This window comes from Zootermopsis nevadensis, unplaced genomic scaffold, assembly GCF_977971745.1.
Source record: "Zootermopsis nevadensis isolate Lab colony 2312 unplaced genomic scaffold, Znev_1.0 Znev_ptg000017l, whole genome shotgun sequence".
In the NCBI taxonomy this organism is placed as follows: domain Eukaryota; kingdom Metazoa; phylum Arthropoda; class Insecta; order Blattodea; family Termopsidae; genus Zootermopsis; species Zootermopsis nevadensis.
The window spans coordinates 6756596-6774322 of NW_028259149.1; the positions used below are offsets into that span (position 1 = coordinate 6756596).

Genomic DNA, 17727 nt, shown 5'->3' on the forward strand with positions numbered 1-17727 from the left:
TTTGAAAATTTTTTCAAAATTTTGAAACTTTTCGAAAAATCAAAAAACGCTGGAAATTCTCTGAAAAGCGCACAAAACCAAAATTTTTTTGAAAATTTTGAAAAAATTTTGAAAGTGGAATTTTTCAAAATTTTTTGGTTTTGTGCGCTTTTTGGACAATTTCCAGCGTTTTTTGATTTTTCGAAAATTTTGAAAAAAATTCAAAATTTCTTTCAAATTTCACCCCACCTGATGCCATGCAGGACAGATCGCCGTCGGACTGTGTCTGATGTACTGTGTCTCTGAAGAAAGCAGTCTGTGCCTCACACGGTCTCTTACGTGCCGTCTTCTATAAGCCGAGGTGCGGGATACAACACGTAAGGCAGATACCGAGACGGACAGGGACACGGTCGGCCACACGTCGAGCCCTGCATAGGAAGGTTGTGCAGAAACCGAGGCCGTCAACAATCGGAAAGATCGAGGCCGTGTCAGGCAGAGATAGGGTGAGGCATTCGCCGAGGTAGGCATGCATCTCTTGGTGAGAGCTTTGAAAATTTTTTCAAAATTTTGAAAATTTTCGAAAAATGAAAAACGCTGGAAATTGTCTGAAAAGCGCACAAAACCAAATTTTTTTTGAAAATTTTGAAAAAAATTTGTAAGTGGAATTTTTCAAATTTTTTCGGTTTTGTGCGCTTTTTCGACAATTTCCAGCGTTTTTTGATTTTTCGAAAATTTTGAAAAAAATTCAAAATTTCTTTCAAATTTCACCCCCACCTGATGCCATGCAGGACAGATCGCCGTCGGACTGTGAATGATGTACTCTGTCTCTGTCGGACGCGGTCTGTGCCTCACACGGTCTCTTACGTGCCGTCTTCTATAAGCCGAGGTGCGGGATGCAACACGTAAGGCAGATACCGAGACGGACAGGGACACGGTCGGCCATACGTCGAGCCCTGCATAGGAAGGTTGTGCAGAAACCGAGGCCGTCAATAATGGGAAAGATCGAGGCCGTGTCAGGCAGAGACAGGGTGAGGCATTCGCCGAGGTAGGCATGCATCTCTTGGTGAGAGCTTTGAAATTTTTTTCAAAATTTTGAAAATTTTCGAAAAATCAAAAAACGCTGGAAATTGTCTGAAAAGCGCACAAAACCAATATTTTTTTGAAAATTTTGAAAAAATTTTGAAAGTGGAATTTTTCAAAATTTTTTGGTTTTGTGCGCTTTTTGGACAATTTCCAGCGTTTTTTGATTTTTCGAAAATTTTGAAAAAAATTCAATTTTTTTTTCAAATTTCACCCCACCTGATGCCATGCAGGACAGATCGCCGTCGGACTGTGTCTGATGATCTGTATCTCTGAAGAAAGCGGTCTGTGCCTCACACGGTCTCTTACGTGCCGTCTTCTATAAGCCGAGGTGCGGGATGCAACACGTAAGGCAGATACCGAGACGGACAGGGACACGGTCGGCCAAACGTCGAGCCCTGCATAGGCCGGTTGTGTAGAAACCGAGGCAGTCAACAATCGGAAAGATCGAGGTCGTGTCAGGCAGAGACAGGGTGAGGCATTCGCCGAGGTAGGCATGCATCTCTTGGTGAGAGCTTTGAAAATTTTTTCAAAATTTTGAAAATTTTCGAAAAATCAAAAAACGCTGGAAATTGTCTGAAAAGCGCACAAAACCAAAAAAATTGAATTTTTTGAAAAAAATTTGAAAGTGGAATTTTTCAAAATATTTTGGTTTTGTGCGCTTTTTGGACAATTTCCAGTGCTTTTTTTGATTTTTCGAAAATTTTGAAAAAATTCAAAATTTCTTTCAAATTTCATCCCACGTGATGCCATGCAGGACAGATCGCCGTCGGACTGTGTCAGAAGTACTGTGTCTCTGTCGGACGCGGTCTGTGCCTCACACGGTCTCTTCTATAAGCCGAGGTGCGGGATGCAACATGTAAGACAGATACGGAGACGGGCAGGGACACGGTTGGCCACACATCGAGCCCTGCATAGGCCGGTTGTGCAGAAACCGAGGCCGAATCCGGCAGAGACGGGGTGAGGCATTCGCCGAAGTTGGCATGCTTCTCTTGGTGAGAGTTTTGAAAAATATCAAAAAATGCTGCAATTTGCCTGAAAAGCGTACAAAACCAATTTTTTTAAGAAATTGTGAAAAAAATTTATGTGCAATCTTAAAAAAAATGGTTTTTTGCGCTTTTTGGACAATTTCCAGCATTTTTGGATTTTTTAAAATTTTGAAAGTTTTCAAAATTCCGCCACCTTATATCTTGCTGAACCGGTGTGTGTCGGACTGTTTCTGATGTACTGTCTGACGAATGCGGTCTGTGCATGACCCGGTGTCTGCACGGATTGGTCCCTGTGTAACACGGCTCTGTTGAGCTCAGATGAGGCAGTCGACAGGTAAGGCAGACTGACGAGCAGATACCGACTCTTGCGGAGCCGGATGGTGCAGACACCGAGGCAGGTAGCAACCGGGTGTGATGGCGTCCTAGACCGGCAGAGACAGAGAGAGGCATTCACCGAGTTTGGCAGGCTGCTCTTTTGGAGAGTTTAGAAAAAAAAATTGAAAATCTTCGAAAAATCAAAAAATGCTGCAAATTGCCTGAAAAGCGCACAAAACCCAAAAAATCTGAAAAAAATTTTAATGTGAAATTTTTCAATTTTGTGCGCCTTTTGGACAATATCCAGCATTTTTCAATTTTTTGAAAATTTTCAAAATTCCGCCACCTTATGCCTTGCTGAACCGGTCTGTGTCGGACTGTTTCTGATGTACTGTATGACGAATGCGGTCTGTGCATGACTCGGTCTATGCAGGGACAGGTTTCTGAGGAGCCCAGGTGCGGCAGACAACACGTAAGACAGAGATCCTGACCAGAAGAGGCCGAGTCCTTCAGAAGCCGGTTGGTGCAGACACGGAGGCAGGCAGCAACCGGGTGAGATAGAGGGTGAGTCCGGCAGAGACATGGAGAGGTATTCACCGAGTTTGGCAATCATCTCTTGGGGAGATTTTAGAAAAATTATTCAAAATTTTCGAAAAATCAAAAAATGCTATAAATTGTCTGAAAAGCGCAGAAAACCAGAAAGTTTGGAAAATTTTGAAACAAAATTAATGTGATATTTTTCAAATTTTTTTGGTTTTGTGCGCTTTTTCGACAATTGAGTTTGACAGGAATCTTAGGATAGGGGTCAGCCCATTGCAAGCTATTCACACAGAACAACATAATCAATTCCTGCATTCCCATCATATGAGAGATAGAGGCACATACAACGTGGTAGCAACCAACATCTTGGCTGTTATTATATCAGTTAGTGACAAGAAGAGATTAGCAGTGTCATGGAACTCATTAACAATAAGTGGCAAGTACATACATACAGACTACTTTCAAATCTTATAGTCTTATTTGTGTGTATGTTTGTGTATGTGCACATCAAGACATATTTTGATGAAAAATGTAGTTACCTGAGCAATGACTACAGTGATTATTTTATTTTGAAAGAAACAAACCTACTTGCATTGATATTACAAGTATAATTTCAAAATTATGCTGGAATTTATATCATATTTTATATTAATATTCTGTCAACAGTTTATTGGAACCAATACTTCAAAATGACACAAATGTTGCTGTCTGGGAAAGAATATCAGTTTATATGAGAAACTTCAACAATATGTCACAGTGACTGTAAACATATGTCTTTATGGGCACCAAAATTGACATATGTTTAATGACACTGAAGAGCTTCTGTCTCTGTGAAGGTGAAAATTAAAGGAAACAGGTCGTAACAATATGATATCCAGAATTCATCACATTTATCAACATATGTGATTCTGCTTAATGTACAGCGTGTCCGTAAAATAATGGTGGGGTAACAAATAGTCATAGTTTTGGAACAAAGCACGATAGAGACATGAAATAAACATCAAAATAAGGAGAAACTCTCCAAGAATCTTACCTGTTCAGTAGATTTCGATATGCGCTCGTTTAGTTGCCCTGCAGACATCAAGACGATATTCAAGCTCTTGCCATACACGACCGAGAACATCCCGGTGTGAGAGATGAAACAGCTTCAGCGATCCGTTCTTTTAAATGGACTAAATTTATTATTTGGACAGAGAACACTTGTTGCTTCACATAACCCCACAAATAAAAATCCATAGGGGTAAGATCTGGAGAGCGTGGAGGCCAGGCTATTCACCCTCCTCGTCCGACCCATCGCTGAGGAAATGTTTGGTTTAGGTAATCCCGCACGAATGTGGCAAAATGTGGAGGAGCTCCATCTAACTGGAGAATAAAATTCTCCGGTATTTGGGGCACTGCATACCCTTCTAACATATCCAGGAAGTTCTTTCCCATCACAGTTTGTTCAGCGTAGTCGTTTCTTTAAAACGTTGTGAACAGTTGTTTTTGAAACGCCAAACTCTACAGAACACTTCCGCACTGATTTCTTCGGGCTACGCAGATAACTTGCTCGCACAGCTTCAATGGTATCGTCAGACACTGAAGGTCGTCCTGGACGTTACTGCTTCAGTAGGCTGTCCGTTTCTCTGAGTTGTTTGTCCCAACGGCGAATGTTATTTTCGTGTGGTAGTTCTTCATCAAACACACGACGGTATTCACGCCTAACAAGTGTAACTGACTCAAACTTAGCAAGCCACAAAACACATTTAACCTTACTCTGCATCGTAATCATGGCTTCTCGCGGCTATTGACCTTGTAACACAGCGCGCATGCGCTTGCGCTAGAACCTGTTTACGTATCGAAAAATTGAAGAGTTTCTCTTCATTTTGACGTCGATTTCATGTCTCACTTGTGCTTTGTTCCAAAACTATGACTGTTTGTTACCCCACCATTATTTTACGGACACACTGTATGTTTAAAATTTGTACACAACCGTATATGCCATGTTTCCTAAGTTAGTAATGTATTGTTTTGTTCAAATTAAGCCATAATTTTAAAGTTTATAGGTTATAATAAAATAAAAAGAACCATTAATGTGTGAGTACTATAATATTTAATTCTACTTTTGTTTAGTAGCAACGTTTAGATCACATAATGATTATTATTGTTGTTATTAAGCTAATGTTTCAGTTTTATCATTACAAATTTCCTTTCATTATGCATTTGGTCTGCAGTTTTTTTTACAGATATCAGGAATATTTGCAACATAATTTTGAAAAGAACCTCACAGTATTTACTGAAATTTTAAAATGTATTTACATGTTATTTTTATTTATAGTGTCTTCCTAAGAAGACAACAGTTGACTTTAAACATTTTCAACATAAATAGTAGAGAATAAACAAAGGAAATATCATTTGTCACCACAAACACAATACAGATATTATACATTAATGTAAAAAATGCTTTCATCACACTCTAAAAGCAGCTGCCAGTGTGGCCTCCAGTTACTGTTACTGTAAATCATGGAATTAACCGTTAGTTATTAAGTTATTATTAACATCACCAGGGATTTTTAATAAATGGTTATGTTAATATATTACAACAGTTTGTAAATAAATTTTATGTTTTATACCTACTCTGATATTTCCCTTACTATAAAAAGTATATTATACATTAGGAATGTGAATATTAATGACAGGAATAACTTAAATGTTTCACAGAATGTAAATTAGTTTTCATTGCAGTAGGCCTCTAATGTAAATGGAAAAAATGCACATAAAAGTTTGTAAAGACTCTTTGTACAATGGATCTTATACTCACCAAAAATATATGTTGTTACATATATAAATATCATCATTTCATAACTTCAAATAGTCATGCTTATGTTATATACAATACTAATGTGTCATTGTTTTTTTTCTCTCAAATAATCTATTGGCTACAACAACATGAATGTGTTTCTTTTTTCATGTTTTCATAAATAACAACCATTAGAGAAATCACTTACATAGACAATATTATCATCTGAGTAATTCATATTTCATAAGTATATAATTATGATACAAACAAGAAATATATTGTTCATTTCCTTTTAATTTGAAGACTAATTTGATAACTGTGGCATTGTGTGGGTGTACACATTTCATCAACCTCTGATTTTATCATGGTTTTTGCAGACTCTGAAAGACAAAAATGGGAGAGGGTGGTTGCCCAATATTGAAAACAACATGGAAGGCAAACACTGGACTTAAGGATCTCCAAACAATGAAAGTAAAATACCAGTATAAAGGAAAATATTAGGCACAGTCAATCCTACAATAATACTAAACATTTCAACAAATTGTAAACTGAGTGAGATTTCACTTTCTTATGGTGGCAAGTTTGAAGATGATTGTCTTCTGGAATGTTGCATCATTTAGTTTGACAGAAGTTTACTGACTTTTGCCCTGATGATGGAGACAGCAAGCATCTCTGAAATGTCAGTATACTTCTACAAGACTACGTGCCTAAACATTCCAGAATACAGCCATCTTCTAAATCGTATAGGTATACCTTACAACTTCATTTATATAAATTAATATCAGTGCAATGTATAAACATCTTATTCAAACTTCATTTTTCACAATTTTATTGTAATCCACTGCAGCCTAATATTAAGCTCTACGTCATGATCAAAGATTATATGTTTCCTTGTGCTACCTTTTCTAACCCTGCCATTTAAATGGACACTCCAGGACAAGGAGCAAGCTATTTAAGGGTAAGTCCAATGGATTAGGTAGGTTAATCCAGTCTGATAAAGCACAGTTAAATTACATAGACATGCTCCTCTTGTAAGAGTGACATTGGGTCCAAAATAACCATAATATTCAAGGAGAAGAGTAAAAGGGCAATGGAAAAAGAAAATATTAATGGATAGAGCCCAGTAAAGTCTGAGCATGTGAAACAGCACCAAACTAATATTTTTACTTGACAGCTCTCTGTGATGCACATACAAAGCCATATTTACTTACATTCTTACTAAAACTGTTAACATGAACTTGAACTACACACCCTGTGATGGGTAGTGTGTAGGGTGATTTGAAATTTAAAAAAAAAACCAAGTACAGAAATGTTTTATAAATTTAACTAAGAGACTGTTGTTTGATTCAATTTCTGCTATAGTTTTCATAGAGATTTTTCTAGATAAGAACTAGATGTATGTAAATACACAATAACAAAATTAATGTGCCTGGTATTTTGCTTTATGGTAAGGAAACTTTTGCTGTGTGTTGTTATATCACAATAATATGGTTGCAGAAAGGTTAAAATCTCGTGTCATGGATGTAGGTATCACGTCTTCTTGTTTGAAATTTGAGCACATCACATTTTTTTTAGCTTAATTAATGTTATAAAACTGCTGTGAGTCTCAAATTTGTTTCATATTCAACAGGAATTTAAATTGTAAAGAGTGCACAAAATTAAATGATCAAATCAAATTCATTAGTTGGGTGGCACATATAGAATGCACAGGTGAAGTGAGAAGTGGATACACATTTTTAATCAGAATACCTGAATGGAAAAGATCAGTTGAGAAATCTGGTCACAATAAAGAGAATTATAATATTCAACTGAATTTTAAAGAAATGGAGTGGGAGGATATAGACTAGATTCGTCTGGCTCAGGATAGGGTCCAGTAGCAGGCTGTTCTGAATAAAGTACTGAAACTAAAGGGTTCCATAAAAGATATGACTTTCTTGTGGTGCTATGAAAGCATCCCCCAAAATAACTTCTGTAAGGAAAGAAACATTAATTATAATTCAACCCCTATTATGAAAATGAAGAAGGTATATTTATTAATTTTAACAAAATCAGTGATACAGGCCATCCAAATATTATAAATGTATTCCTTCACTTCTTATGGAATGACCAATGGCACGAAGGTAAGGAGATTTCAACTAGAAGCATGAGGAAGAAATAAAAATCTTTCTTCCTAATTCTTGTAAATCGTTGAGCTGCATTTCAGTTTCTTACAGAAAACCTGCTGATTAATAAAGAGGTATACATTGAACTGCATCTGAAATATATAAACAGGACGTACTCAGACATAACCATGTCTTAACTGAGTGCTTTCTCAGAATGGCTACATGCAATCTACATGAATGACACGAGAGCCCAAACATCAACAATTAGAACATCAACAATAAATAACGACAATATAGTTGACACTCTTTTCTATACAATATTCTATCATCACTTTTATATATATGAATGTCTATGGCATTTCTATTATTTCCTTTGGCTTTCGTATAGAATATTTCTTGTTTTTATTCAAGTTTTGTGTATATCATGGGTAGCACCATTTTGATTTCTTGAGCACTTTCGGGATCCCATAAAAGTCTCAGTGTTTTACATGCAACTGTTAAATACAGATCATGCTAATATGCATTCTTGTTCATGATTTTTTACATCTATTTGGCATCTAGATAAACACTTAAGGAACCAGGCAATGATCACCTCGTCCATACATGATTTTTTTCCCTGCACCAACTAATTAACACAAAAATAAAAATACATTTTCTTTGACAGTTTTGTAATGTATTAAATATTGTGTTTGGTGTCTTCACATTTATTCTCTAAAAGTGTGCTGAAATAATCTTGAACCTTCCCAGCAGGAGTGTTGCTCTCACATCCTGTCCTTCTCATTCCACAAAACATGATATATCTAAACACATCTGTAACTTCATTTTATATATGACTGTCCACTTCAGTACAGATCTTGTTACTCCATGTTTTTATATATATACTGAGAGGTATCCAGAAGTGCCACCATCACAGAACTGTCTCCATCTCTGCTATTTCTGTAATGCTTGACCTGCAATACAGCAGCATACAGATAACAATAATGAATTGATGCAGTGTATTTAAATATATGGTAGTACATTACCAACAATACATAAGGATAAAGTACTGCTGATATTCCAGGATATAAACTTTGAAAGTGATCCTGCGAACTTATATCTTTGAGGGTAGAGCTTAAAGTAATTGACTTCAGTATCTAACTTCAAATGTTTATATGTATTTAAAATGTGGTGGTCTGAAAATGTTCCTAATTTCACATGTAAAATAGAACAAATTACCTTTCCTTTTAAAATCAATTATCTTTCTATTTTTACCATTATGAGCCAAAATTACCCCCCACACACAAAACTAAGCTTCTATGATGATGAATCATCGCCCTGATAACGGAGGCAGTATGACCTCTGAAACGTTGGTAAACATCGACCAGACTACACAGCGCAACAACCCAGAAGACAGAATCTTCATATTCACCGCTGTGAAATCCTCAAATCCTACAACATTTCATTCCTTGATCAACATGCAAAGTTATGAATTACTCCAGAAACATAACTTATATAGACCACATGCCAAATAACAATCATGCTGGGGACACTGCAGGATGAAGGCTACCAGAGTCTATCAAGGAATTATATTTCCTTGAATAAAATAATTTGTATCATGAATTATAAATATTTCTTCATTCATGAGAATAACAGAGACTTTTACGTAAAGACCTGGAGTAAATTTCCAACATTTCTATGCATACTTAAATACTGACTTGGTGAAGTCAAGAATGAACACTGCACTTTTCATAACTGTCTTAAGTGTTGAATATATAAGTAAAGTAAAGTAAAGTTTGTCCCGCTATGTGCTGTACAGGCGCTTGGGGTGAGTGGAGGTATAGCTCCTCTCTTTCTTGACCTCGGCACTAGATGGGGGTGAGTGGTCAGCATCACGCCCCGGCCGGGTTTACCCCCGGGAAAGGACCCCAGTACCCATTGTAGAGGAGGCTGGGTGGGCCCCAGAGCCGGTCTGGACGCAGAGGCTAGAGGGAAAATCCTCTGCCCTCGTCAGGGATCGAACCCCGGTCATCCAGCCCATAGCTAGTCACTATATTGACTGAGCTATCCCGGCTCATGTGTTGAATATACAAAACTACATTAATAAGTTAACAGACCTCTACCAATGTGTTATAAATTTGTTATAAAAATGTGTAACAGTATCTGAAGCAATATTATTAATATTTCTGTTGGCAGCAGTGTCAATGGTAATGTTATAACTGATTCTAGGCTTTCATGAATTCTGTGAGCTATAATGGTAAAAATGGCCATATGAAAACTGTCTCTAATATAATAGCAATGTTCCTTTATATAAATATATTGAAAGATATGCGAAAGAAGATTCTAGGGATGCTTTTTAAAATTAAGGTTCTTTTATAAGGATATTGATGGACCGGAATCATGCTCTTTTACTGTAAAACTGTAAGAGCTAGCACCTCATAGCATTTAACTTGGATCGAAGAGTTATTATATGTAGTCAAATGGAGGATCACATATCACATGGCATTTTACCTGTATATTGGGCGATCATCATGAAATCGGCCAGTGAATTCAGTAGAGGACACATGATTTCTTGTCATATCACGTGGTTTCAGGACATCATCTGCATTCAGAAATCTGCCAATGGGACATAAAAATGAATAATAAACATGCTAAACCAAGTTAAAGTAATGAATCTTTGTCGCTGAGCAATTTATCCTAATAAAAATCTAAGTTAAATTAAACCAATGGGAAAAAATATACCTTGAAAATTAAAATTATGAAGGTCTGAAAATAGGTAATAGTATCTAGAACATAATCTGATTGTTATAACAAGTTATATTCTCACCAACCTGGAAGTCTATGCATTGACACAAAACATGCACATGACATATCAAGCCGAAATAATATTACACAAGACATGCACCCTACTGGCAACTAAACACAAGGGATAGCCACTGATGGGATGTCAACACATTGCACAGCATCTGAATTATGTACATTTTGGCCTATATAGTTCTGTAAATGTATTACTATAATTGAAATTATGAGTAAACACAAGTATGTATTAGTAAACCATTCATTTGAAAGCGAATGTCACTCTAATGTGTGGAACAATACAAGTCTTGCAATCAAATTTATGAAAGCTGATAATAGAGGCACTGCTGAAACACTGGTTTATGTCTACCAGAATACAAAGTGCTGTATCCATGCAGATGGCCATCTTCAAAATTATCCTTTTTTGGAACCAGAATAAATTGACAATTATTAATACACTATTGTAAACAGATTATGAAATTCAGAAGATGATTCAAAGAGAATGTTACATATTTTACAAGATAGTCTGGAATAAAAAAATCTCAACTAATATCTGAAGCAATGGCATTTGAAGGAAACATTATAATGAGAAGCAAAATTGTAATAGATAATTCTGTACTGGAATAAGTGAATATATTTGCATGATTTCATAAAAAGAGTAATAATTTCAGAAAAGAGTATATTTTTACAAATTTTTGGAATTATGTGCAATAACATTATGGAACAAAGTTCAGTTCAGAGGCAGTCTCAAATTATGTAAAATTATAACCATCCCATCACTTTTGTATGGCCGTGAAATATGGAGATTAGTAGATTAACAGCACAGATGAAATTCATGAGATGTACAGCAGGACACAATTTAACAGACCACAAAAGAATGGAGTTACTATAGAGGAACTCATCATTGACCACTGAAAAAAGTACTGTACAGTATAAACTAAACTGCCTAAATCATATGAAGCATACTGGGCACTCACAAAGACTTCTTCACTACCAACTAACTGGGCAAATATAAAAGGGACTATTTACTAACAGTTAAAATGTTGGGGACAAAACCAGTCATTTATCCACCTAACTTTATGACCAGAATAAGAGGATAAGGGTGAACATAATTTTAAAAAATTGCTTCCCACCACAAAGAAAATACACTGCATCTCTGCTACAAATGTGGTGAAGTTTTTGAAAACGGATTTAGTAAAAGAATCAGTACGAGAAACATTGTAAAACGTTATAAATAATAGTAAAATATATTTTTCCACTTTTTGACTTGCTTGTTTCAAAAGCGGCGTTGTTCTGAACCAGCGTAAATCGAGGGTTACCTGTATTTAATTATATTTCAGCCTGTTTTTATGCATATAAAACTGCAGTGGTATAAATCAATTCTTGGGTCTCTGTATGTCAGAAAATGTACAAAATGAAAAGCCTTTCATAAATTAAGAATTAATAAATGAGGAGTGGTGGAGAGAGGTGCCCAGTGGCAGCTGGTGAAAGAAGAGGAGTGGTGAAGGGACAGGAAGAGATGGAGGGGCTTTACCAAGTGGGCCCGACCCCAGGCTGGAAACAACAATGGATGATGATGATGATGAAATGAGTATTTATTACATAAGTATTAAGAACGAGGAATATCCCATAATCATCAGAGCTAAATAGTAGATAAATATGAACTTAACATTAGCCAAAGATCACAAAATAAATTTATAACCTTCATGATCTGGATGGAAAGGTAAAATAAAGATGAAGTTCTCCCTAGTGATTTAACTTAGCAGAATGTTTGGGGGAGTCAAGGAAGAGTTCTACACATTGTTAACCTAATCAGTAGATGGAGATGAGTGGTTAGATGCAATTCTGTGTTGTTATCAGTAGTAAACAATGCCCAGCTGATTAATCTCTACAGAAAGAACCCCAGAACCCATTGGACATAAGGTTGGGCAGGCCTCAGAGTTCATCTGGATGTTATGATGAAGAAAGAAATCATGTCATGCTAGGAATTTAACCCTGGTAGTTCAAATATGTACTATAATGGCAAAGATAAACAGTAATCAATTTTAAGTTAATATCAGATGAAGACCCTAGTATATTAAGTTTACATTAGTAATTCACATTTATTATAAAATACAAAAAAACAATCAAATATAACAATAACTAGATGGTATGACACTACATTATTACAAACTCTTTGTTCCTCTCATTCTGAGTGGCATAATGTTTAGATCAGAATCTGTCATACATCCTGAATTGACTATACATGTCATGTATCATGTAGAGTAAAGAAGAAATCACAATCATACGCAAATAGCAACAAACTTCTAATTAATCAACATACATAGAATTCATGCAGTGCTTGTTAACTAGGAATTCCCACATTCAAAGTAATAGCAATAAGCACTGTTGTCATGTATAACACTTTTTTGTAAAACTTGTGAAGAGAGCTGAGTTATATTTATTTGGAATTCAGTCTTATTATGAAACAAAATTCTTCTTCTATCATTAGCTCTTTCAGAATGGTAATGTAAACTGACATAGCACATAATCGAAAATACCCAAATACTGTTAGAGTTTGTAACTATTTTCCTTTCCACAATCTCTAACAACAACCAATTCAGAATGTATCAACAATGGAAATTGTATTAAAAGTAGTGGCCTTAATTATTTGGTTGGCATGGCAGAAGTATCGGATTTGTAACATCATACTGTGTTTTAAAGCCATGTAGCTGTGTTTAAAATTAATATTATAAATAATCCAGAGGAAAGGTACTTTGACAAATTCTAAGAAATAAAATATGATCAAGTGCACAACTTTGTGTACCATTTATTAAAATGTTAATATTATATTCCCAACTGCATCTCTTAGATTTTGTCAGTTGTAATCAAATATGTTTGGTTTATCATATACCACTTAGAAAAGTAATTTCAATTTGAAACATTTTTTGCAGTGGTAAAGGGAAAATATGATTACTTGCAACAGCCTGTTCTATAACCTCTGATATTTCCCACAAGAAATTCAAAAGCACATGTGAGACCAATTTATTTTCAGTTATTCAGACTGGGAATTCATATACAGTTTTTCCCAGGCACAGATGAGAAGGGAATATTAAACTGGGTCTTAAAGTAGGCCAAATACTGTGTGAGTGTAAACTAGATTCAATCGGCTCAGGACAGCATCCACTGGTGAGTTCTTGCAAACATTGAAAAGAACCTTCTGATACCATAAAACATGTGAAATTTCTGGAGCAAATGAATGGTTATTAGTTGCAATGTATGTAAAATTGAAACATATCTGAAAGAAAAAATAATTTCAGTGCTACTAAATCAAAAGTGAAGTAAAGGAATCTGCAGTGACACAAAATTTCTTTAATGTGAATGAATTCCAAATAATTGGCCATTATCATGCTAAGAGTTGGGTGGAGTGCTATGGTGCACTTACTGGGGCGCCTGCTGTCCTGCAGGCTCGCTCTGTGTGAAGCAGGTGACCCAGCAGGATGGGACGTGTTTCTTCTTCTTCCTGTGTGACACAGCAGGCAGCAGGCACAAGAGCACGCACAGACAAGAGTAGCAATCATTCACCCACCCACCACACAATGAAGCCGCTCTCCAACAATATGTGTTTATCAATTTAAAATTTATATTTCAGGATTTTGTAAACATTTCCCATATTGTATTGAAATATCAACTGTAAGTTGTACTTTACAAATATAAATGTTCACTTCTCAATTCTTAACCGCATATTCAAATCAACAGTAACATATGGTAACTGTTTTATACAGAATATCTAGTATTATTTAGTTTCCTTTCAAAAGTTAATTTCAAACACAAATTGTGCTTTTGGCATATCACATTTACAGCCACCATTATTATTATATTATTCTTTTCAATTAAATGCATGATAATTCTGAATTACAATTTTGCTTAATATCTTTTATCATCATCTCGGTGCTTTTAACAGATGCAATTTGGTTTCATCTTATGCAGTGTGACCAGCAACTGGATGTCCATAGCTTAACTAGGTGCTCTTGGATTCATTTTCAGTTGAAAAGTTCAAATAAACGTGGGTCTGATCTGCAACGGTTTGTCAAGAAAATGCTCCGCACTCACTATGCATTGACTGTTTGAGAAATTAATTCACAAAGCTGCATGGTTGGTGCACGTAAGCAAGTACTTGAAGACTGCTTGAAATCTCAGCCTTACTTGTGTTTCCCATATAACAGTTGCCATTGATGTTGGAAGATGTTCCTCTGCTAACAATGCATGAGATGTGGCTGCAGCAAGATGGCACACTTCCTCATTTTGGTAGACAGGTGACTGCATTTATGAATCAACAGTTTCCTGACTGTTGGGTTGGACAAGGTGGTACAGTCTCTTGGCCAGTGAGATCACCAGATCTTTTGCCTTTGAACTACTTTCTCTGGGGCCACATAAAATCCCTGGTGTATGCCATCAAGTCAAACAGTACAGCTGAACTGTTGAATCGAGTCCAGTGCTAACATCAAATATGATCATGACTCTGTGAAGAGCGCTGTTATTTCAATCACACACAGGACTCAACTGTGAATCGACAATCAGGGTGGCCATTTCGAGTCGCATAAGTAACGTAGGTAATTGAAAATGCAATTTTTCTCGACATCGTTGTAGATCAGACCCATGTTTATTTGAACTTTTCGACTCAAAATAATCCAAAGAGCACAAAGCTCAGCTATGGAATTCTGTATATGGAAAATATATAATTGTAGTTCATGTGTAATCATTTAAGTGAAAGACCACAATAAATAATTTCGAAGAGCAGTTCCATGTTGGCTTTATGTTGCTTAGGTGCAACAGTTTAAATGTGAGGGTCAGCTACAGAGCCATGTGAAATATTAGCAAGCAAATTCTTGCAACAGGTCTAGTGCTGCCTTCTTTCATGAACCATATGCATTAAAATACAAGAAATAAGATGCATAAAAACAGTGCAAAATATTAAGTATAATTCAAGCCATTATTTTATAAGAATACAGCAAAGGTGCAATAATTTGAAGCTACTCTCAACAACATATTCAAGTACCACAATATTAACCTTCAACATGTAAAAATAGGGCATATAAAATATGGGGGATGCCACATCGACTTTAATTCCAGGGTTAATAGAAGTGATGAAATGGTTAAATATTTTTGTCATTGGTAAATATTGTAAGGTCATAATTATTTTATAATTATCTGCACTCAGTAAAGCCATTGACACAGTTGCTTAAAGCCGGGAATTAAAATGACGATCCCATTGAGCAAGATCTACTGTGTCGTTAACAAAACCTAACATAACATAAGTCAACTAAATCTGCCCCCTTCAAACTGATGTCCAATAGTACGAATTTTTAACCAGAGAATGGCTTGACGGAAATTCGTAAAATTATATACAGACACCATACCATAGGAAAGTTCTGAAACTCACAGTTCTTAACTCTTTATAATATTTAACACCACTCTGACAGAATTCCGAAGTTGCAATTAGCCACTCATGCACAGAATGCGCCTCCTTCAGATGTCTTGCCCGTCCGTAGAATTTCAATTACATGACTGGACCGGAACAGATGAAATTTTGTCCGAAGTTATGTCGAAGGTAATATATCCAAGCGATCTGATTTAAACTCTTTATATAATGTAAATGCCATTCTGACGGAAGTTAAAATTCACGAGATGGCAGAATGTTAGCGCAATTAGCCACGCCAATTGCGTACAAAATTTATTCTACTTGACTGTTGAAAACGTTGTTTAAATGTGTTTCGTAAACATAGATTGTCCTGCTCAAATTATATTTTAAATCACGTTACGTTATTCTTGAATTTGGAGAAACACCATTTAACAGTGAAATTACACATGCTATATAATATTTCCAAGAATATTAACATTCATATTTGTTCCTAGTATTCATTGCAGTGGCACTTTGAATTTTAATACCCTCAATAGTATGGAGGGTATTAAATTTCAAGCTTCTGTCATCTTACTTGTGGAAGCATACATATATGGTGCAACCTAAAACCCTGAACGATTTGACATTCTTTTAGGTGTACAAAACTGACATATGGTCAATTTCCATGTAATGTGTAAATTCATTTAGGCCATGAATAATTCTTAAAAGTTCAGTCACTCTCATAACTTGTAACAGTTACATGATTCTTGTATGAGTCCTGTTTCTGGGTGATGGCACTATGTAGAATCTGACTGTATGTCCACTGTCTGTGAGGAGAGCCATTCCCTCCTGTAGTGATAGTTCCAATACTTACAGTACAGGTCTACAGGTTATGTTCCACTGGCAGTCAATTCACTTTCACATTAGAGCAAATGAGAACCTCAAATTGTTGGCAACACAGACAACCTCTACAGAGTGCCATCTTCATGGTATATATTCATTATCATTATTCATCTGTAAATATTACATTTTTTCAAGAGGTCATGGAAATTTGCACACCTATTGGATAGTATGACTCCATGCTTGATTTTATAGTGTAAATAATCAGCAAGCAAAGACATTGTTGGAAAAATGAAGATTAGGAAAATAATTAAGAAGATACTGTAAATTACAAAGCATGCTAGCATAGAAATGTATACTAATTAAGCTTGCATAACTATAAACAGATTTATATAGTCATACTGAGGATCAGAGTAAGGTATTATGGAGCTCAACTGAAGCATCTATATAAACATGTAATGCAGAAGTATATAGCCAGGTGAATTGTGGTATATCATTTGACAGTGTATTCATATAAAGGAAATATTTGTTGTGTATGAAACAGTGTATGTGGCATTGGGATGAAGACCATAAATTAAGTACAAAGTTTCATATGTTGTTAGTCAAAATCTTTCATCGCCATGCCAAAATTAAATATAGTAATCAAATGGCATACATCATACTGTGTTGTCCCCAAGGTGTAACATCTTGTTTAAAACATTTAGGATGAATGTAACTTTGTATATGTAGTGTCACAAATAGATAAATATTTGTATTAGTTCCAGAAATATTAATTTAAAGAAAAATATTTGGTGATAAAAAACATTTGTCCCCCCTCCCCATGTCAAATCACAAGAAGGATGTGATGCTAAATAAAAATAACTAAAACAACATGTTACAACAAAAATGAAAATGAATTATATTTTTGTATTAATACACTAATGATAATGGCTACAGTAATACTGATGTTCA

At 35.7% G+C, this 17727-nt stretch overlaps 1 protein-coding gene across 6 annotated transcripts in view; it reads right to left on the reverse strand.

Moving 5' to 3' along the window:
* Window positions 1–4972: 4972 nt before the first annotated feature.
* Nmdar2 (glutamate ionotropic receptor NMDA type subunit 2) overlaps window positions 4973–17727 on the reverse strand; it is a 212855-nt gene continuing 200100 nt past the window's right edge. For 5 of the 6 annotated variants that reach the window (XM_087350245.1, XM_087350244.1, XM_087350248.1 and 2 more), the window contains 3 exons: window positions 13981–14058; window positions 10272–10376; window positions 4973–8734 (listed from right to left, as the gene is read on the reverse strand). In XM_087350245.1, the coding sequence (XP_087206371.1) occupies window positions 8692–8734; window positions 10272–10376; window positions 13981–14058 (226 nt within the window). In that variant the 3' untranslated portion in view covers window positions 4973–8691. The remainder of the gene's footprint in view (window positions 8735–10271; window positions 10377–13980; window positions 14059–17727) is intronic. The other variant, XM_087350247.1, reaches the window with a different exon arrangement.